The sequence below is a fragment of the Eubalaena glacialis genome, chromosome 8 (assembly GCF_028564815.1).
Source record: "Eubalaena glacialis isolate mEubGla1 chromosome 8, mEubGla1.1.hap2.+ XY, whole genome shotgun sequence".
Lineage (NCBI taxonomy): Eukaryota > Metazoa > Chordata > Mammalia > Artiodactyla > Balaenidae > Eubalaena > Eubalaena glacialis.
The window spans coordinates 20,894,347-20,917,040 of record NC_083723.1 but is presented as its reverse complement, the minus strand read 5'-3'; the positions used below and the strand labels follow the sequence as shown (position 1 = coordinate 20,917,040).

At 38.3% G+C, this 22,694-nt stretch overlaps 1 protein-coding gene across 2 annotated transcripts in view; it reads right to left on the bottom strand.

Annotated features, from left to right (window-relative positions):
* The window catches only part of DNAJC2 (DnaJ heat shock protein family (Hsp40) member C2), a 27,310-nt gene extending 4,616 nt beyond the window's left edge, over positions 1-22,694 (bottom strand). Inside the window, exons 1-12 of one of the 2 annotated variants that reach the window (XM_061198459.1) lie at positions 22,452-22,694; positions 20,405-20,595; positions 17,193-17,268; positions 9,523-9,621; positions 8,311-8,452; positions 6,766-6,846; positions 5,820-5,885; positions 5,222-5,313; positions 5,022-5,143; positions 4,466-4,615; positions 1,377-1,465; positions 1,233-1,302 (exon numbers count right to left, since the gene is read on the bottom strand). In XM_061198459.1, coding sequence (XP_061054442.1) covers positions 1,233-1,302; positions 1,377-1,465; positions 4,466-4,615; positions 5,022-5,143; positions 5,222-5,313; positions 5,820-5,885; positions 6,766-6,846; positions 8,311-8,452; positions 9,523-9,621; positions 17,193-17,268; positions 20,405-20,595; positions 22,452-22,515 — 1,242 coding nt within the window. In that variant the 5' untranslated portion in view covers positions 22,516-22,694. The remainder of the gene's footprint in view (positions 1-1,232; positions 1,303-1,376; positions 1,466-4,465; positions 4,616-5,021; positions 5,144-5,221; positions 5,314-5,819; positions 5,886-6,765; positions 6,847-8,310; positions 8,453-9,522; positions 9,622-17,192; positions 17,269-20,404; positions 20,596-22,451) is intronic. The other variant, XM_061198460.1, reaches the window with a different exon arrangement.

The window sequence follows — 22,694 nt, the reverse complement described above, 5'->3', positions numbered from 1 at the left end:
ATTCCTATCATATGATCTCTATTTGCCTTGGACACTACTTGTCAAATCTACAGTCAGTGGGTTATTCACCCACAAGGCCATTTCAAAGCTCATACCCACTCTTTCGCAGATAATGTCATTTACTCTCTACAAAAAGGTAAAAGCACAGCAAAGTGGCCTTTGGTTTATCTTGAAGTTCTACCTTTTACACTGTCACTTCCAGTGTACCTTCAAACATGCACAAGTGGAAGAAAAATCTTTACTTGATGTTGTTGCTGTGTCAGTTGCTATCTTGGAGTCATCTCTGACTCACTTCCCCACTTCAGTCCCTTAGCACCAGTCACCAGGTCCCAAAGATTTCAGTGACTCCCATTATCACTCAGTCCAAGTCCTTCCAGTGAGATTCTTACACTAGTCACTTACACTCATCCAATGCCTCTTGTCTACAAATGCCAGATTAACAGCACAGTCTTAGCCCTGTGCTACTCAGAGATCTGTGGTAATGGAAACTGGTCATCTTGGTATTCAAAACCCGCTTAATTTGGCTCTACTCTTCTTAACCAAGTTAATCTCCCGCTTCTTCTCCCCCTCACTTTCTACTCCTACCTGTATTTTACGCTGCTCCCCTGACCTTCATTTAACACTGTCGTCCTTCAAAACTGGCTCAAACCCTTCACTAAGCCTCCCTGACCACTCCAACCTGGTGTTGGCACTTCCTCTCTAACCTACAGCATTCACTGGGGGCCCTCCATCTTTTGGCCCTTAGGCCTTTTCTCTTTAGCATAACTGTTCCTGAACTCCTTTGTGGCAGCAATAGCATTAGGCTTTTCTCCAAATCACCTAGGCACGGGGCTATATACGGTAGGTACTAACACTTGTTGCACTGAATTGAATTTCTGGGCCTGTTTCCTCATCTGTAAAATAAAAGGTGTAGACTAGACAGAATAAAAATCTCTTTTGGTTCTAAATGTTATTATCCAACAAAAATGCTCAAGGAGTAGTCAACACAATGATTTTTTTCTAACAGTGATTCTGAAAAATCTATGATTAATGTGCTAGATAACCACAAATCAAACTATATACGGTAACAACTATACACATTTAAATCCAATTTAAGTCAACCCAAAGAGAAATGAGACACTCTTTGCCCCTACAGTAACTTACATGTTACGTGGGGAAACACTGAGGTGAAAGCAATACTAAAGCAGAATTAAATGCTAAATACAGGTAGAAGTGATGTGTTCTTCTATTACCTGTTTCTCCAGAGCAGCCTTTCCTACTTCTTTTGTAGACGATGTGAGTGTTTCATTCAAGCACTGTAAACTTAAAGGAAAAAAGGGGATGAAACTTCATCCTAAGCCCAAAAGAAGACTTCAACAGCAGCTCTACAGTTATACCTCGCTAGTTCAAGCCGATCACAAAGTTTTTCCACTTCCTCCATCATTTTAACACGTTCTGCCTCATTGTCAGAAAAGTGATTCCAGGTCTAGAAGTATGAACACAAACATTTTCATCATCTCTACTGGCACTCAAGAGTACATCCATAAACACAACTACCAAGCATGAAGTCCTTGAGGTTCTTAAGTTGACTGTATGGCCTCCTGGCCACCGACAAGCACATTCCCCGGGCACCGTGCAAGGCTTTCCCTGGCCAGCCAGCGATAAAGAGGCATTACTAAATGGATGGAGGCTCAAAACAGAAGCAAGGTGATGGTGCAGAAGGCCTCTGGATGATATAAAACAATGATTCCTCACAGAACCACTGAAGAATCAAGAAATTCTATATAATGACAAAATCCCTTTGTTAGGCTGCCTGTTCTATTTAGTGTGTGCCAAACTGTAAAAAAGACAGTGTGTTAAGAAACAGGAAGTTCAGCAAAACCTGATATAACTAGAGATTATGCTTAGAATGGAATATTGTGATGTGCCTGGATGAACAAGAATTGGAAAGTATCAATACTTCTCATGCTTCTTTAAGCTGCTGCTGACCCATCTCATTCCTCACTTTTCCTTGCTTCCTTAATCAATGCAATCTGGTGCTAAGGTTCCAATGCTCCTTTTACTGTGACACTTCCCTCGGCTTCCAAAAGCCTTACTGATTTTCTTCCTACCTGCTTGGGTCACTCCTCCTCAGGCTCCACTTCCTCTGTCAGTGCCTTAAGTACTAGTGTTTGCCAGTGTCCCATCTCCACCCTCCTTGCTCTATACTCTCCCCGGCGGATCTCCACTACTTGCCATTGAGATGTAGACGACTCTGTGATGATCCCACTCAACTCCAGACTTGTACATCAAAGTAAAGTCACCTACTGAGTATCTTCATCTGAGTATCTCAATGCACTCAACATGCCCTAAACTGAAATCATTCTTCCCTAGCCTTTTCCTCTTCCTTTGTTTTCTATTTCACTGAATAATGCCATCACCCATCCAGTATTCCATGCAAGAAACCAGGACATGTATTAACCCTTACTCCTCCTCTTCCACCTCCAACATATAATCAATACTCAACAGGCAACAGCCAATCTTACCTCCTAAATGTTGGTTCATTTAATCTACCTTCTTCTATTCCCACCATCTCTTCTAGTTCAAGGCCCATGCTCTCACCCGGATTATGCAAAAGACTCAATTTGTCTCTACCTCTAGTGTTCTCTCAGCCTCCTGAGCAAAAGTGACTCAGGATCAGAGTCACTTTTAAGGTAGCAAGATATATAATGCTCTTCAAGACCTGCCCCTTCCTTCCTCTGGCTCATTAAACCTCACTTTTCTGGATCTCTACACTCTCTCAATGCTCCCTGATCTCTCTCATCTCTAATCCCATACACACACTGCTTCACCTGGCTGAATCCCACTAGATCCAGAAAGCCTTCCTTGACCACCTGTTTGGTACCTTCTTGTCCTAGTACCCATCTTAAAGTGTTTCACTGGCCTGTTTTCTTGTCATTCTCCATCGTTAACCAGCAGATTCTTGAAGGCAAAGACGGTGTCATCATAGTATCAACATCAATTATAACTGCTTGACACATAATAAGTGCTCATCAGATATTTGATGAATGAATAAATGAACTCATGCTGGAAAGGAGCTATAATAAGTTACCAAAGGCCAGAACTTTAACCCTCATTTAGGCACCATCTCTAAGAACTATTCAAGTTTTCTATTTTCTAACTGAGCTTTTCAAGTTGTTGATTCAGTTCTCATTATGCCAAATCTAACAAGTGCTACATGTGAATGATCTCATTTAATCTTCACAACTCTATTTCTAGGTATTATTTCAGTTACTGTATAGGTGAGGAAATTGAGACATAAATGGGTTGAGGGAACCTCCTGAGGACCAGAGCCAGGACATGGGAAGTGGAAAATTACTTCAAATCTGAGTCCATGCTCTCTACAACTATGCTATACTGCATTCTTCTCAATGTAATTTTCTAGGTGAAATCTGAGGAAAATCTTTCATTTTTTTCTATTTAGATTTTCCTCTTACTTACCAAAAGCCTGAAGAGACATCCTGTGCTTGTATTTTTATTAAATGTCTTTCAAAGCCTGCTAATGGGGCAGGTTAATTTCAATTTTATTAACTGAAGATTTAGGATGGCATATATTAGCATACATATACTAGTGTCTAGAGCCTCTGGACAGTCACATGAAAGAGTCTTCTATACACAGTAAACATTTACATACTTGCTGAATTTAACTACAATGGTGTAGTATACTGTGCGGCAATCTCTACTATAGCTTGGAATTTCGTTAATTTATTCATTCGGTGCTATTTGATATGGAACAATACTGGCCTCTAACTTTACCAGTTTAAAAAGTAAGACCATCTCTTGGACAAAACTATATTTGAAAACTTTCAGGGTTTTTTAGTCAATATTTTTTAGTAAAAACTGTATCTGAACACAAACTACCAGTACTCAGCTGAAAGACATCCCTTTATTTAGATAAAAATGAAAGCTTTTAGATCCTTAAAAACAACCCAAGTTTAACTTCTTAAAGAACTTTTTCTTTGATAAAAATTAATTTTACATCATTAAGGAAGCAACCAGTCAAAAACAATTTGTGGCACATTTTCAGAACAAACGATCCGGTTTCTCCAACCAGGGGAAGGGGGAGAGATGGTGATGGTAGGGGACCTGCAACAGACACAACCAGGAGACACACAGCTGAAATCTTTGATCTTATTTAGATAAAAAGACATTGAGATAATCAAGAAGATGTGAATATGGAACAAGTATTAGAATAATAAACAACTTTTTTTTTAGGTTTGAAAATGGCAAGGTGGTTATGTTAAAAAAACAAAACAACCAGCCCTATCAGAGTTGCATACTGAATATGCATGTGTGAAATTTTTAAAAAGTGAATTTAAAAACGTTTATATTCTGAGATAAAATGTGTACAGTAGTTTATATTTCCATAGTATAGAAATATTTTTAAGCTTAATCAGCAATTTGATTTACTTGTATGTAGTGCCTGTTCAATCACAGTCTGACGTACCTTGCATGAGTTTCGAAGTTTTTGCCTTTCCTTCTTAATGGCTTTTTTCTGGATATCTTTTTCCTTCTTTGCCAATAACGCTTGTTGTCTAACTTCCTCTTCTTCTTTTTCCTTTGCTAACCGAGCAGCTTCTAATTCAGCTTGTCTTTGCTTTAATAATGGAAAATAAAAACATTTAATAAGAAAATTAGAATTCCAAAATGCTCTATAATCTTATTCAAAAAATATAATTTTTTAATAAATTACACAAAGGTAAACATCAACTTATCAAAGACTGAAGGAAAAGCAGATGGTAAAGTTCTATAAAAATTTACTAGAAATGTAAAAAGGACACATTACAAGTGAGTATAATATTAAGAAATTTATATGACATTATGTTTTTGCTCAATAAGAATTTGCTGGTAAGGAAGATCGTTCTATCAACTGTGCCAAATGTCATGATTCTTTCATAGTAGCACCTAATTCTCTACCGCCAGATTACAGTATTTAAAAATAGATCTGAAGATTGAAGATTTTATGAACATTTAAAATCCAACTTCGTCAAATGTCATCTTACTTTCTCTTTAGCTTCTTGCTCCTTCCGTTTTGCCTCTGCTTTTGCTTTCTTTTCTGCTTCTTTCTTGGCTTTTTCTTCTTCCTTAAATTTTTTTATCCTTGGATCACAGCTATATGCATTATCTACCAGAAAAAAAGATAATCTTTTGAATTTCTAACATTTAATTAAAGAACTTTAAAAAAACCATCAATTATCTTTACCAACTAATGTTCTTATTCTGTTCATTTCTTCTTTTTTCCTTTGGGCCCTTGTTGCTCTGTTCTGCTTTTCAATCCATCTCCTTTCGTCACGACTATAAAATAGGAAATATCGGAAATAAACTATTGCTTATGGATGGTATGATAGGAAAATGTAATACTTTATAATTTAGCTACAATGCAAATAATGTCTTGAAAGGTTAAAATGCTATGTCATTATTAACATTAGTTAAAGGGTAATAGTACTTACTATTATTTTTGGTTAATTTTTTGGGAACATTCATGTCAAAAGAATTTCCCTACACATACAGGGAAAATGAAAATAAAACTGGTTAAGCAACCAGAAGAAAAAGAATTTGCTGACTTGAGCTTTATTGACAATTACATTCCTTGGCGATTTCTTAAGCTTCATAACCAACTATTGATCTGGCACTATCAAGCTTAACTTGTGAGATAGGATCTCAAAATATCAAAAAACTCATTTAAAACGGATACACAAAGAGAAAATACAAAAGAAAATATATGTGGTATATTTTTACATCATCACAAATACCAAAGAACCAAACAAATATCTTCCTTTATTAATGATTTACATACATACCATTCTGCTTTTTCTTTTTCTTCTTCATCTAAATAAGAAAATTCTCTCCAAGAATCAAAATTATACCTAATATAAACAGAAATAAAATAAAATCAAGCCAAAACAAATAAAAAAAAATCTTCCTTTTAAAATTAAGTTAGGTGCATTTTAATTTTAAGAAACTTTAATGATAAGTGGATGAGTTTGTTTTAATAGATCCCTCCCCTCTCTTTTGATACTGAACTAGCACTATACCCAAGTCTTTTTCTTCTTCTTTTTAAAATGACATTGTATTTGGTATGAAAGTCTAAAATACTCATCACCCCTAAATGAAATCCCAGCTCCCTGCTATCTCTTCTGAATATTAGGTTTCTCTCTTGCCTGGGACTTGATAAAGTTTTCCCTGCCTTCACCTCCACTAGTCTGTCAAGTTTTAAGGGAACCTAGTAGTGGTTACTTTATCTGGTTTGTAGAGCTAAATTTTGTCATTTTTGTCTTACAGTGATTTTGTGTTTTCATATTTACCGATACTTAATGAGAAAATATAGCACACATAATATAAAAATGGAAAATGAATACTGCATATTAAAAATTAATGAATTAGTTATAGAGACAACGTGGTCTTCGTCATATATTCAAGTACTTAAAAAATAGCTAAATGAAAAATTATTTTTTAATGAATTCAAATAACTCCTTATTTTTCATATTTTACTGCTACAGTGTGCTTGATATCTAGAAATCTGATAAATAGAAAACAGATTGAAAAAATAATCATAAAAGCCTAAATATTACATAGGAGATAATACAGCATTCTGTGAAAACCTTCTTGATTTCTAAACAGAGTGCTTTCGTTCAGTGAAGGTTCTGCAATTTTCCCATCCCTCAATTAATTTACAGAAGTCAGTCGAGCACTTATTGAATACTTCTTAAAAAATGAAAGCATGGGAGAAACAGTGTATTCACTCACCAGAAAGAATAAAATGCATCTACGTCTTCAAATGATGAATTCCTATCACCAAGTTTAGGGACATTTTTTTTATTTGACCATCTGAAATATTGAAAAAAAGAAAAACTCAAAACATTTCGTACAAAAAGTTCAACAAGCTAATTTATTAAAAACAACAGTTTTTACTAATCCCCTACAATATCCCTCCCCTATGTCCCTCCACGACTAAGAGGTGGAACTGGGAAATCAGCAGTGCAGTGCTGAAAAATGCAGGTGCAATAAAAGGGAGGGCAAGGGGGGCGGTGTGAGGGGGAGAAAACAATGGAACAGTGTTCTAACCCTCAGGTTATCTTCAGTTCTGTAAATTACAGGGTTGTAGCAGCTGCCAAGCTGGCCAGGAAAAACAGGCTCTAACCCCACTTTTCAAGCTCACTTAGTCCTGCCCCTGAACAGGCAGTACGGAAGCCACCAGTAGGCCTTGCCTTTTAAAAAATGTGAATACTCACAGATGGAATAGATTTCCACCCCCTCATCACCACCACTTTCCTCCTAAGAGTCAGACTTGTAGGTTCAGCACTTCACCCACCATCTCTAAAAGGACCCTGAGTTCGCTACTGACCCATGTTTTTCCACTCTGTGAAACCATTCCACAAAAAAAAATAATACACTATATATATATATATATATTTTTTAACCATCTTCACTGTTACAAAACAAATGTGAGGAGAAAGGGTGGAGGAAATAATTAGTCTGCATCAAACCGCTAATCAAAGTGCTTCTCAAACTTAGCTGCCCATTAGAATCACCTGGAAGCATTAAAAAAACCTACAGGCATTCCAAACCAATTAAATTAAAATCACAATTTCTCCAGGTGGAACCCAGGCAGCGGGAACTGTTCAAGCTCTCCAGCTGATTCCAATATGCAACTAAGATGCACTCTCAGGAAACCTTCCAATGCAGATGGAACCAAAAAATGTAGATTATTGGTTCACACTACTTAAAAACTGATCTTAATGAAATAAATTACATATGCTTTAATCTTAAATATAAATCATCCTTTGTCAGAGAACCTTATGATAATCAGATGCTCAAAAATAGAACAAAAGCTTTTCCTAAATGATAATGGGCCAAATGTAGCAGTGTACCCATTAACAAAGGGGAAGGAAAGAACGGGAAATTACTGTCACTTAAGTATCAGCATCACACTACATAAAGTCAACCACCGTTCCCCGAAAGGAAATTTAAAAGAAAAACATCCCATGAGTTGTAATTTCACTAAGGAAAGGAAGAACTTCCATTTAGAGAGTAAAATAAATTAGTATAGTAAGTTCACCAGAGGCGCTCAATATTGTAGAGGATGAGGAGGACAAAAACAAAACTGTTACTAGCTATTACTAGAGGAAAAAACCAGAAACTTGGAACTACAAGAAGCCAACCAACAGAGCATCATAGCACAACCAACCTCTGCATTCAGTTCAATTAAAGCTCATTTTTCTAAAAAAAAAAAAAAAAAAAAAAAAGCCAGCCAATAGAGCATTATGATCACAAGGGGATGCCTTAACGCACCTGGAATTCCTTTCAAACACTGGGGAAAACACTTCAAAGAAATTGTCCTTTGCTTCACTTTTAGAAGGAACTGAGTTATCAAAAGTAGGATCTACACTGTTAAATGCTCGTCTTTTCACTGGATCAGATAACATTTCATAAGCTGAGGAAAAAAATCATAAGGTCACATCACCACAATGCTACATTTTTTTCTTAAAAAAAGTTATTTTTCATATTTAAAAATTTTGTGTGCTTGTGGGGAAGGGAGGATTTAGGTAATAGCTCTAGCATCACTGGATACAATTGGACTTAAGAACTTCTTTAAGTACCTCTTCTGGAAGGCAAAGGACAAAACAATAAACACTCAACCGCTTTTTTTTTTTAAATAATCCTGATGTTTATTTATCAAATTTCATCAGTGGAGTCATCGACCAGCTTTTAAAATAAGGGCAGTTTCATTATAATAGCATACTTGGCAAACCATGTAAGTACAGAAACACTCAACCCTTAGGAAAGCATGACTGAGGAAAAAGAAATAGCTAGAAGACTAACTGTTAGATCCCAAGGTTGTGAAAGATCAAAGGATCTTTGACATCCTGAGCACTATGTACGAGTGGGCCAACAAAGAATAAGTTTGAAAGGTGTGTATATAATTTTTTTAAAAATTAGCATCAAACTGTAAAATCACATTTAAGGAAATATTTAGGTATGGTGGCTCCCTCTATTAATTTGCTTAATGAGGATATGGCTATTTAAATATCCATTGATGGCTGGGGGAGGTCCCTTACTGGGATAGAATCAACTTCTTCATTTAAATAAGCAAAACGTCTGAGGAAAAGTTTAGTCCCGCAAAGTGTCTGAAATGGGAAAAGATCTTAGTAGTCTCATCATTAAACATAACAGGTATATGAATTAACTCTAGGATGCGCTTCTCAAAAGAACCACCTGGGGAATCTTGTTAAAATGCAGACTCCGATTCCGTAGGTCTGGGGCAGGGCCTGAGCTGCTGCATCCCTGACAAGCTACCAGCGTTGCTGATGCTGCTGGGTAGGAGACCCTCACTTTGTGCGGTGAGGCTCTGGGGGAGATTACCAGACATAACCAGATGTCAACTAACGATGTTTTTAAATGTTACGGTATAAATGAAGTACAATACGCATAGGACACCTAATCCCAGCAATTAATACATAATCTTCACTAAGGGAAATTTCTGACTCTAACGCGTTTTCTTACCTTTAGTTATGCAAGTGAAGTAGTCATTATCTCCTTCTTTTATTGGTTCACCAGCTGCTTTCCGTTTGTCTGGGTGATGTTTTAAAACCATTGCTTTATCTACAAAATAAGTCAGATTTAGATAATTTGTCCTTTTAGGCATCAAAGCTAAAAATAAAGATGAGCTAAATAGAGCCATTTCTAATAGCATAGTATTCGTTTAAAAAATATTTTCTCCTATAGTAAAATATATGCTGATTAAACAGAAATTACAGAGAAATTGAAATAATTATTTTAAGAACTGGCCAAAGTGCCAGCACCCAAAGACAAGTGCCATTCATATTTTGGTGTGTTTCCACACAGACTTTTTCCCCCTTAAACATATGCTTTCAAAAATGTAGCTATAATCATTTTATATATACCAATTTAAGTTGTGATTTTTTTCAGCTTAACATTACAGCAGTTCCATTTTCCACGCTGTTGCAAACTCTTCAAAGAATTTTAATGACTACTTAATACAGTATTTCAAGTAGATTTATCATAACTTATGTAACTGTTTCTCTACTGCTGGATATTTAGATTGTTTCCAATTCTTCACTACTGTAAGTTAGTCAATTTGAATCATTTTGTAGAGAAGTATTTTTCCATATTTAGGACTCTTTCTTCTTAGGATATACTCAGAGAAGTGAATTAGTGACTGAAAATGTAGGAACAAGTCCCATTCTAAAAGTCATACCACTGCACACCCCTATGGGAACATCCTTTTCACCACAACCTCAACACTGGACCCAATTATTTAAAACATGATTATCACTGGTGCTCAACAAATTTTTTGTTGTTCTTTATTGCTACCCTTCATCCTTCATTTATGGAGGAAAGAGAGGCTGTCTCAGTTTTTTCTTCTTAGTTTGTGTGAGTCACTTTACAATGACTAATGGCTGGCTGTTAACATCTACTGAGCATTTAATATGTGCCAGCACTATTTTTATCAGTTGATCTTCTCAGTAACCGGCTGAGGAAAGTACTATTAGTTTCTCCATTTTACAGATGAGGAAAACGAGGCACAGGGAGGTTAAATAACCACGTAACCTCTATGCAACCTGTCCAAAGTCCTGGCCAAGTTGGGCTCCAGACCAGGCAGCCTGACTCCTAAGCCTGTGCTTGTATGCTGCCTCTCCTGGTCCATCATGTTTGATGCTAATGCTTTCCACAACTGCTGTGATTATTGTTTTCAAAAAACATTCAGTTTTTTAATTTATATTTACTGATCATTTCCTTTATAATTTATTCCAGTACTTATAAATGTAGGTCCTTCATTCTCCAAAAGTTTGAGACATATGTTTCTATTTTAATATTTTCTACAGTCAGAATTGAAAAGCTTAGTTTTTTTTCAAAGTCCTAATACCATCTAATAATCCTCCCTTCTCTACTAATTTGTGATGCCTCCTTTATCACAGTAAATTTTACCAGGCTCTGTTTCTGGTTACCTATTCCTGTCCCAGGATTATCTTTAAAATGACTATAGCTTTCTAATTTGATGGTAACTTCCAAAAACTGTGTATTATTTTTGTATATTTTTCTTGCATCTGGCTACCTGACTCAACTCTTTCAGTTTTTAGGTAGATCCTATATTACCTACAAATAATATCTTTCTTTCTTTCTTTCTAATAGTTCTCTCTCCTTTAATATCATTAATTCACTGACCCAAACTCCCAAATAGCATAAAAGTAATGGGCAGGTAAGTTTCCCCCATGGGTTTTTATGGGAATATCGCTAATGTCACACAGTTAAAAGTTTGTTGGCAGTGAGTCTGAAATACTTATCTAAGTAGGGAGTTAACTGCATTTCTTTTCAAAGTTGTATTTACCAAAAAGGAGTGGATATTAAATTGTACTGTATGTACTTTCACATTCTTCTTAGGACATCACACTGACATATTTCCTAAGAGAAATCTTGTTCATGGGCATTATTCTTTTAATATACTGTTGAATTCAATTTGCCATTTTTTGAAATTAATTTATTTTATTTTATTTATTTATATTTTTGGCTGTGTTGGGTCTTCGTTGCTGCACGTGGGCTTTTCTCTGGTTGTGGCAAGCGGGGGCTACTCTTCGTTGCAGTGTGCAGGCTTCTCATTGTGGTGGCTTCTCTTGCTGTGGAGCACGGGCTCTTGGCACGCGGGTTCAGTAGTTGTGGCGCATGGGCTTAGCTGCTCTGCGCCATGTGGGATCTTCCCAGGCCAGGGATTGAACCCGTGTTCCCTGCGTTGGCAGGCGGATTCTTAACCACTGTGCCACCAGGGAAGCCCTAATTTGCTATTATTTTAACTGGGTGCTTTTTTTTTTTTTTGGTATTATATTCATGGGTGATATTTGTAGTTTTTTTAAAAAGCTCTTTTTGCCAGGTTTTAAAAATTAATTAGAGTCGTTTTAGGTTCACAGAAACATTAAGAGGATGATTAAGAGCTCCATATACCATCTGTGCCCATACATGCATAGCCTCCCCTCCCTGCCCCTCCTCCTCAACATCCCCCACAAGAGCAGTACACTTGCTACAATTTTTTTTCCATCTAGCTTTTTTTTTTTTTTTTTTAATTTGGCTGAACCACGTGCCTTGTGGGATCTTAGTTCCCCGACCAGGGATGGAACCCAGGCCCCAGCAGTGAAAGCACTGAGTCCTAACCACTGGACCACCAGGGAATTCCCGCTGTTTGTTAACAATTGATGAACCTACACTGACACATCATAATCACCCAAAGGCCAGTTTTCACTCTTGGTGGTATACATTCTGTGGGTTTGGATAAATGTATAATGATATGTATGCATCATAATATATAAAGTAGTTTCACTGCCCTAAAAATCCTCTGTGTTCTACCTGTTCATCGCTCCTCAACGACCCCAACCCCTGGCAACCATGAACTTTTTTTAGTGTCTCCATAATTCTGCCTTTCAATGCCAGGTTTTCATACTAGGATTACATTAATGTCACAAAATGAATTGTTCCAAAAACAGTTTACATTCAGCATGAGAATGTTCAATTCCTTAAGCATTTGAAAAAAATTCATCTAAGAAATCACCTAGGCCTAAAACATTTTTTAGGAGATAATTCTTGGTAACTCTTTAAATTTCTTCAATTCCAAAAAAGCCAATTTTATCAAATTTTCAAATTCACTGCATTTAATAGTGTCTCAGTTAAAAATATCTTCTGTAATTGTTTTCATCCTTTCTGTATTTCAATATTTGTTTTTTCTTCTCACAAATCCATTGTAAGATATTGTTTTATCTATTTTTTCCCTCCATCCTCCTTAGTACTATTCTTTTAAACATTCAAATTGAATGCCCATTTTATTTTTTCCCTCCTTTAAAAAAGGTAACATAGGACTTCCCTGGCAGCCCAGTGGTTCAAACTCCACGCTTCCACCACAGGGGGTCCGGGTTCGATTCCTGGTTGGGGAACTAAGATCCCGCATGCCACACAGCGTGGCCAAAAACAAACAAACAAAAAACGTAACACAATAGTTGAAGGCAATGAACTTATTGATGGTACAGCTCTAGCTGCCATCCCGTATGTTTTGACAGGCAATGATCTTACTTTCATGAAAAGAATCTATTAACACAATTTTTATTTCTGTCTAGGTGCAAAAGAGTATATTTCATTTCCCAAGTGATTTTGTTTTGGTTTGTTTAATCAGATCTATTTTATTAAGTTGAGAGAAAATTTACATAGAATAAAACGTTCAGATTTTAAGTATTTGGTTCAACAAGTTGTGACAACTGTATACACTCACTTAACTACCACCCAAAAGAAAATATAGACTATTTCCATCACTCAGAGTTCCCTTGAACCCCTTTTCCAGTCAACTCCTACCCCCTACCACCTGGGGCAACCTCTTTCTGATTTCTGTCACCACAGATTACGTTCGCATGTTCTTGAAGTTCATGTAAATGGAATCATACAGTATGTCTTTGTATCTGACATAATGTTTCGAGATTCACCACATTGTGTATATTAGTAATTTTTTGAAAACTGTTGAGTACTATTCTATTGTATACAGCAGTTTGCTTATCCATCATCCTGTTGGTGAACACTTGGGTGGTTTCCAGTTTTTGGATATTGTGAATAAGGCTGCTATGAATATTTCTGTACAAATCTTTTTATGGACATATTTAGTTGTTTATACATATACTGCAAGGTTTCAGAAACTGTGACAAATACACTTTCGGTTTTTTTGAGCTCCAAGATTTTTCTTATAGTCAAGTGTATTATCAGTTTCTCCACTAACACTCAAGAGAAGACATTTTCACCTTCTAGCTAGTTTAAGCAGGAAAGGAATTTATTTAAAGGTTATTAGGCGGCTCACAGGAACTGAGAATCTGAGTATCAGGCTTGGAAGCTAAGTAGCCAGGAACAATAATCACACCACACCAGGCAGTTCAGAGGTGTGATGACCCCACCACTGTTGGGCACCGCAGGGACCGAGCACAGGCTCCTCCCACGGCCAGTGCTTGGGGAAAGCCACAGCTTCTCAAGGCGCTGCTCTCCCACCCCTGCTGTCAAAACAGGTGCTGCTCAGCTCGGCCTAACTCACGTCGTTCTCCTCTGAAATGCTGACGAGTAAAACCTAAGTCACATGCCTACAAACATTCTCAATCTCAAGTCGTATCTTTTTATAATAAATCAGGCAACTTTTCTTCTTTATTTGCAATTTCTGTCTGTTACATTCATTCTGACCTCTTCTTTAGGGAAATCTGACATCTCTTTATTCTTTCCTTCTGAATCTTGGGAACATTCCTCAAGGCGGTCCTCTGCTTTACTTTGTTTTCTAATTGTACGTCAGTCAGCCTTTCTAATTCTAAATGCTGCTCTCCTGTTTTTAGTTTCCAGGCAATTCTACTTTTTTCTCGCTAGTCTCTTTCTGCAGTGCCTATGCTACTCCCCCCGCTCCCAAGGCAGTGTCTTCATCTCTCACTGACAACATGGAGCAATTAAGTTTTCCTTTGAACCTGATTATAAAGTCTGAGACAGGTGATGTCTCAGTTTTTTGTTGGATAGTCTCCTCTTATGCTACAATGTTTTTTTTCTTCATTGACTTTTCCACCTAATCACCTCTAGTCCTTCATGTACAGTAGGGCATCCTGAGATTCTCCTATATTCTGTCCCAGGGGTGGGGTTGGGAGAGGCAAAAGATGTCACCCAATATTAAAAATAAGGCAATGGAGGCCAAAGAACAGCTGTTGTGTATATTTACTGAAATTTCAAAGACCTACCTCTCCGCCCTTCCCCACCAAAGATAGTTTCTGGGGTGTTTTGAGGGTACATTAGCAAATGGGCTTTTATTGTACATTCATATTTCTATTATTATAAAAAGTCTCTATGATTTTTTAAAATATTATAGTTGATTTACAATACTGTGTTAGTTTCAGGTGTACAGCAAAGTGATTCAGTTATATATATATATATTTTTTTTTTTTCTGATTCTTTTCCATTACAGATTATTACAAAAAGTCTCTGATTTCAAATTTTTAAGAGGCATAATATGAAACAGTTTTCAGTTTAAAACATGGGAAGTATTTTAAGCTAAAATGATTAAATTTAGAAAATTCAAATCAAAGATTTTACTCCCATGTAAAGAATAGCAAACCTACATGCATCATTTGCCAGTGTGGCAATTTTTCTTCAAGAAGAAAATTGAAATACCACTGTTAGTACTCAAGTACTTTCTCTTAACCCATCATTCAACTTTTCTAGTATATTCTTTTCAGATAATGCAGAAAAGGAAAAAAAGACCACTTACTTTATCCACACGTAACTGAATCCCTAATTTTCATTATAGCAGTTCAAAATGTCAACACATTAAACAAAATTAAAACTTTCTACAAACTATTATGTATAAAATAAGCTTTAAGGATATATTGCACAACAAAGGGAATACAACCAATATTTTATAGTAACTATAAACAGAGTATAACCTTTAAAAATTGTGAATCGCTATATTGTACACCTGTAACTTATATGATATTGTACATCAACTATACTTCAATTAAATAAATTAATTAAATAAAATGTAAAAAAACCCCACCAACCTCCTTTATGTGTGTGTTTGTGATAGGATTCAAGAACTAGAAGGATCTCAAATGTCATCAGTCTTACATTATTATTAGGTTTGTCTGTGCTAATGATTATAAATTTGCAAACAATAACTTGTATTTTTACTTCTGGATGAGATTTCAGAGAGCAATAAGTAGCAACTGTCCATTTTACAGTGATAGAGGAAAGAGAAGAACAGTCTGCTTCTGAATAAATACTGAGAATATTCAGCAAGGTGGCAGAGAGTGAGTCATAAACCCACATAGCGTTAATAATCTGTACAGTCGGGGTGCAAAACTTCTGGCAACAGAATATTCAAAAATTAATCTCTATTATCCCAATAAAACAAATGGACTTAACAGAAGCAAATGGATGTTTCTTTTACAATTATTATACATTTTTTATCTTTAGAGAAAGAAACAATTCCTTCACCTTAAAACACCAACTGCTTTCCTGGCTCTCAATCACTTCTGGTTCTTTCACAAATTATATGTGTCAAGACGTATTTGGTATCTGTATGCTATTCTTTCATACAGTAAGACTTTGCAAATACTTTTCCAGGGCAAATGAATTTTCCTGGCATTTATGTATATTGCAACGACTATTCATATGCACTAACATATGCTTAATCTAAAATCATGCCAGCTTTTAAAGAAATCCAATAATAGGTCTAAAATAATCTCATAAATTCCTTCACCTTGTTAAAAAATATTTCCTGTGACTTTCCTAAATACAAGCATTAATGAGAAAATTTTGAGTTTATCTACTATACTTAGGCTCAACTAGCATTTTTCAGCGTGAAGTAGGTCTCATTCAGTCATCTTCCTCCAAGTGCAAGACTTTCTCTGTCCCTGATTCCCTCCTCCTTTTCCATATGGCCACAATCTTACCTCCTCTGACCTCAATATCCATTCTCTAGAGTAGAGGGCAGAACATTGTCCTAAGACAAAACAGAAAACTCATCACCTTCACCTCTTTCATGAAACTTTACTAATCAGGTGAACCGAATGGTGTGAGGAATTATGTCCACAGGACTGCAAAGGACAGGACAGGTCGACAGTTCAGAGCACTAAGGGGATGGTGTTTCATAAGGCCTATGAAGACTGGGTTGCCAACAATTCCTGCCCCCGTCTCCCCCCCCCCCCAATTTTTAACCTTGTCAATGAAAAGGACAATGAAACATCAGATAACTCTTTCTTGGGCAGAAGAGACAGGGTGGTATCAACAAAGATATGACCTAAGATCACAAAAGAATATTGAAAAACCTAAGTAACAAGGCAACTTCCACTAAGTACAGCTGGCCATACTTCCAAGGGGAGGTGAAATATTATTTTTTAAAAGCTTGCCATTGGAAGAGTGTTCTTTATCCTGTCACAAACACACACACCCACCCCCTGATTTCTTGTTCCTAATGAGAAAGTCCATTCATGAGACTGCATTTTTCTGGTTTTGAAGGTAAGAGACTGTGGTTACACATCATTATACCATACAACACATGTTAAATCTAGAGTTATGGCTATAGACTATGATCTTGCATACCTTTTCAAGAGGATAACATTTCCTACACCAGATATTTGATTATTTCAAAATAACTAAGTACTTACGAGCTGCTTTAATCTGTCTCTGTGTAGCTTTGTATCTTACATGGCCGAGTCCAAGTACTGCATAATGATCTTGGTTCTGATAAAGACACAAAAGGGAGTCAAGTTTGAAATGAAGCCATATATCCTATTCCTTGTGTTGGTACCCTATAACAGTTTCCCAAAGTGAGACTCTCATAACAGAAGTCTAGTGAGATGTTCCATGTTCCATAAAAAATGGGTTCTGGGACTTCCCTGGTGGTGCAGTGGTTAAGAATCCGCCGGCCAGTGCAGGAGACATGGGTTCAAGCCCTGGTCCGAGGAGATCCCACATGCTGCAGAGCAACTAAGCCCATGCACCACAACTACTGAGCCTGTGTGCCACAACTACTGAAGCCCACACACCTAGAGCCCGTGCTCCTCAAAAAGCCACTGCAATGAGAAGCCCATGCACCGCAATGAAGAGTAGCCCCTGCTCGCTGCAACTAGAGAAAGTCCACGCGCAGCAACGAAGACCCAATGCAACCAAAAAATAAGTAAATAAATGAATAAAAAGTAAAAAAAAAACCAAAAACGGGTTCTGAGGTCATGGAAGTTTGGGAAATGTAGACCACTGTATATAGCCTTCTTTTTTTTTTTTTTTAATTAATTAATTTATTTTTTATTTATTTTTATGGCTGTGTTGGGTCTTCATTTCTGTGTGAGGGCTTTCTCTAGTTGTGGCAAGCGGGGGCCACTCTTCATCGCGGTGCGCGGGCCTCTCACTATCGCGGCCTCTCTTGTTGCGGAGCACAGGCTCCAGACGCGCAGGCTCAGTAATTGTGGCTCACGGGCCCAGTTGCTCTGCGGCACGTGGGATCTTCCCAGACCAGGGCTCGAACCCATGTCCCCTGCATTGGCAGGCAGATTCTCAACCACTGCGCCACCAGGGAAGCCCTAGCCTTCTTAATAATTTGTATGCACAGAAGCCAAACAAAGGCTCTGAGAAGTCCTGCAATTAAAAAAAACAAAAATAAAAACAAGCAGACGGAAACCTATATAGCCCAGCATTTTCCAAAACTTGACCAAAGAACTCTTGGTCTTGTATTTCTCTTAATACGTGTTAATATGCTATGGCCATCCTTAAATCAAGGTACAGCCAGGAAGACTTCAGAACTGAGGGGAGCATTACAGTAGTCCCAGTAGGTTGGGCCAGTGGCAATGACAGGACAGGAGCCGTGGAGCAAAGAAGGCTGGATGGAAATTTTGAGAAACTGGGGATGAGGCTTCTCTGGATAGGAAGCAGCTGCTTTCATTTCTGCTTTGGTTAACATCCTTGCAAATCTAGAGATTGAGGCAGCACCTGAGTGAAGGCTCCTTACTCAAAGGGTGTATCTAGTATGGGAGAATGAGTGGGGAGAAAGAGGGGTTGAGGGCATAAAACACAGGAGAAAAAAGTCAAATAGGGTTGATTGGTTTTCCTTTAAATTCAGGACCGCAAACTCCCTAAGGATGTGCTCCTTTATGATGTCTGGCACTCACACTTTGTTCCAGTTGGTTTGCTTTTCCACTCCCTAAGACTATTATTACGTATTATTACATACTTCAGTCCTCTAGTCTTTCCTTAAACCTCACAGACCCTGCTCCACCCTCTCATCAATGGCCTTGCCTCCTGCTTAATGAAAAAATTTAAATTATCCTACTCAAATTCCAGCATCTTTCTGCCATCTTACCTGCATCCATGCATCTTTTCCCTTTCCCTCACCATTGAGAAAGCCTATCCTACTGAGACAAATTACTCCATCCCTACTCTTGGTTCTGAATACCATCTTCTCTATGTCTCTCAAATGCTAGCATCTTTCAATTGTCTTCTAAATTTCAACTGGATTATTTTCATCATTGTAAGAAGAAGCTCTGTCATCTCTCATCTTTAAGACCCTCCCATGACCCCACTTCCATTTCTTTGCTGCCCATCAAAATTAAACTTCTTGAAAAAGCCATCCACAGAACATTTTTACCCCCTCTAGCATTCATTTTCAAACCACTCCAATCTAGTTCTACTCTGTCCATTCACCCCAGGGGCTATGAAGCTGCTCTCTTCAGTGTCAATTTCCAGCTGTCAAACACAAGATGACCCAGCTGCCTTCACTCGACTTCAACTCTCAGTGGCAGCACAGCTGACTCTTTTCTTGAAACGTTATCTTCCTTTAGTTTCTGTGAATCCACTCTGTTTTTCTCCCACCTTCCAGTAGTGTTTTTCAGCCATTTTGACTGGCTTCTCGATGCCCCGCAAAGCTCAGTCCTAGGGTTTCTTTCTCTCTCTATACTTTGGTCCAAGGTGACGTGACCAATGCCAGGGCTAGAAGACGGTAGGTGCCCTGTAAATGCTCGCAACTCCCCAGTTCACTCTAGTGCGGACTCCTGAGCTCCAGATGCAGAGATACGACGTTCCCCACAAACTTCCTTCTCCTGCAATCCTGTGCTGGTGACTGACACCACAGTCTAGCAGGTGACTTAAGCTGGGATGATCACGGGTCTTCCGAATATGTTCCCTTCTCTTGGGCGGCACAGCCCAGGTCTCCAAGACCTGTCAAGTCTACCTCCCCAAAAAGCAAATCTGTCCCCTCGTCCTGCAAACTTGGCTACAAATTTAGTTCAAGCATCAAGCACTCATTCGCAGGCTTAGATTACGGCACTAGCCCCATAACAGCAAACTGTTCCCTTCCCCTCCGGTCCTGCCCTCCCTTTTCAAGCAAGTTTCTGTACTGCCAGGAGAATTACTTTTCTAAAATTAGCTCAGAAACTTTTGATGACTTCTTACTGCCCCCCAAAATAAAATATAAATTCCTTCCTTGGCATGGCATGAAAAGGACACTACAGAGTTTCATCTGGCCTCTGTTTTCAGTCTAATTTCTCACTGCCACCCCTCAATATGCTACTCTACCCTTCACCAATCCCCAAAGAGGCAGTGCATATTCTTTTACTCCTTTGTGTCTTTGCATATCTATTCCTTCTGCCCATTAACACCTTTTTTCCCTTCTTGTTTCATAAATTGTCACTTAACCTTTTAAGACCAACTCAGACATGACTTTTTCTGGATTTCTCCAGCAGAGATAGTATCCTAGGGCTACTGCTATCCCACTCAGGGCTTAACAATAAACAGGTGCTCAATCATGATTATTTTGTTGAAGCATCTTAAAACATGGTTTAATAATGGAAAACTGCATCTGACCGAACAAGATTCAGATATTAAGTACCTTCCAGTCTTTGGGATCAAGTGTTTTCAGCATGGGAAACTCTTCTAACTGCAATTCTTCATCTTCTGATTCCTCTGATAACTCTTTCTTATCCTCCAGTTCCTGAAAAGAGGCAGAAGCATTTCTGTTTCTCCTCTTAACAAAAGCTTCAAACCATCTTCCCACAGGTTCAACTTGACAGAGTGTTGAGGCTGTGATTGAAAGCGTTAAGAGAGGCTTCAATGTATTGCATGGAATAAATCTGTTCCAAGGCAATAAATAAGATCAAAACAGTGACAGCATCAGAATATAATTTTAAAACCATCAACTGAGAAAATAACTGCAGTAATCCAGTTAACATGAGGGTTAGCAATAAATAATCATTTCCTAGTATTTACAGAGAGAGATTCAATCAACCTCTTCCAGTTATCTGACAAAACAAGACACTGAGCAATGTCAACAATAAATCAATACTTTTCTGGGGATATGAAAGGAAGATGAGGAAAAGGGAGAGATGTTGCAAACTGCTTTCTTTTTAGACTTGTAATAAAGCAATAAATAATTATAAACTGTCAAGAGCCAGCCTCATCAAAAAAAATCTAAAAACAACTCAAAATATCTTAATTATTAAAACTTGAATTTAGATAGCTTTCAAAAATTTTAAGAATTCACTAGCAATGATTTTTTCTGAAAGACAATTTTCAAGCAGCTAACAGGAATTTACTAATGAAACTGTGCTTTAGTGGAACAGCTTTGAATCTGAAATCAGAAGCTCTGGATTTCAGTGCAGGTCTGACAATTAGTAGCTATATGAAATGAGTCAACGATGCCTTCAACTGTAAAATGGGAACAATACCTATCTTATCTGGTTCCTTGGAAGGACTGAATGACAAACGATAAAAGCACTTTGAAAATCACAAACAGTTAAAAGTAAGTCTTTATCATTATTCCTGGGAAGTGGGGTAAGTCACCATATATGTATACATTAACAATTCAAAAAAGGTAGTTTGGGTCAGGAAAAAAGTGAACATCTTAAGTTTAATTTCATATTTCAAATGAAAGCAAAAAGCTTTACTGTCTGGTAAAAACTCAGATTTAAGTCTTCCCTTGTACCTAATGGCCACAATTTTGTAAAAATAGCTGACTTTTCATGTTTTGTGTTGGGAAATTAAGATTTCTTCTACCATTCACAGGAGAGCATTCAAAAACACTATATTCAAGAAGTACTACCTGTGTAGTGTGCGTGTGGCTTTCAAGAACATGACCTTTCAAGCCTTTCCCTCTACTTGTGAGATTACACAGAAGCTTCTGTAAGCAGGAACACAACACGTGCCGTGAGATACGTCCAAAATCACATACAACAAGCGTCTGTATACGTGGCTATGGTAATCAATGAAATCACTGAAATTAGAGACTCTTTAAGTTTACAATACCATGACTGTCCTGGGCTATAAATCTAAGAACCTACAGCAGCAGGACAAATTTCACCCCCCTTTTTTTAAAAACTGAAGATAGTTGATTTCTACAGAACAAGTTTCACTTAATGACTGCCTTTAAGAGTCTGTCTACACGGGCCTTACCACCAGCATACACAGTGGTGTTTTCACATTGAATATGAGGAGCACTGTCTGAGTTGGGACATTTAAAAAACGAAGCCGGAGCAAACGTAAAAGGGGAGAGAGGTGTTTAACTGAGCGCCAGCTGTAAGGCTTTGTAGGGCTCCCGGCACGTGGGGTGCTCGCTGTGGGCAGTCTCCTGCTGTAGGCAAGATTCTTTTAAGAACCTTTTTAGGGTACTGGAGGGTTCGGTCCCGAACTCCTCCGCCCAATCCATGAGTCAGCAGCCGCGAGACAAGGAAGAAACTGCGGGGGCAGAAAGAAGACGCCCCCCCTTCCAGTCTGGGGAAGGACTTCTGTATAGCAGGGAGCAAAAAGACACTTGTCACGGCCCCACACTCTTTAAGCTAGTTGCCAGGGGCAAGGGTAGAGAGGTTTCGGGGTCGCCAAGGTGGAGGACCGAGGCAGGGGCTGCTGAGGCTAGGCTGAGCAGGGGTTGAGTGGGCACGTACCAGAGGTCAGAGCATGGGTGATGGCGGTGCCCTGGCCGTCCGCAGCGCTGTGCAGGAGCAGCATGGCGCCGGAGCCAGCCCCGCGGGCGCAGCAGTTCGCGTCCCAGGCGGAGGGCTCTCACAGTCCCGCCAGCTCTACCTCCCCGTCCGAGCCTCGCGCCTTGGCTCTACGATGTCCAGGAACCGGCGCATGGAGACGACCAATAACTACTTCCGGGATGAATCTTTCGTGGTACGTAGGCC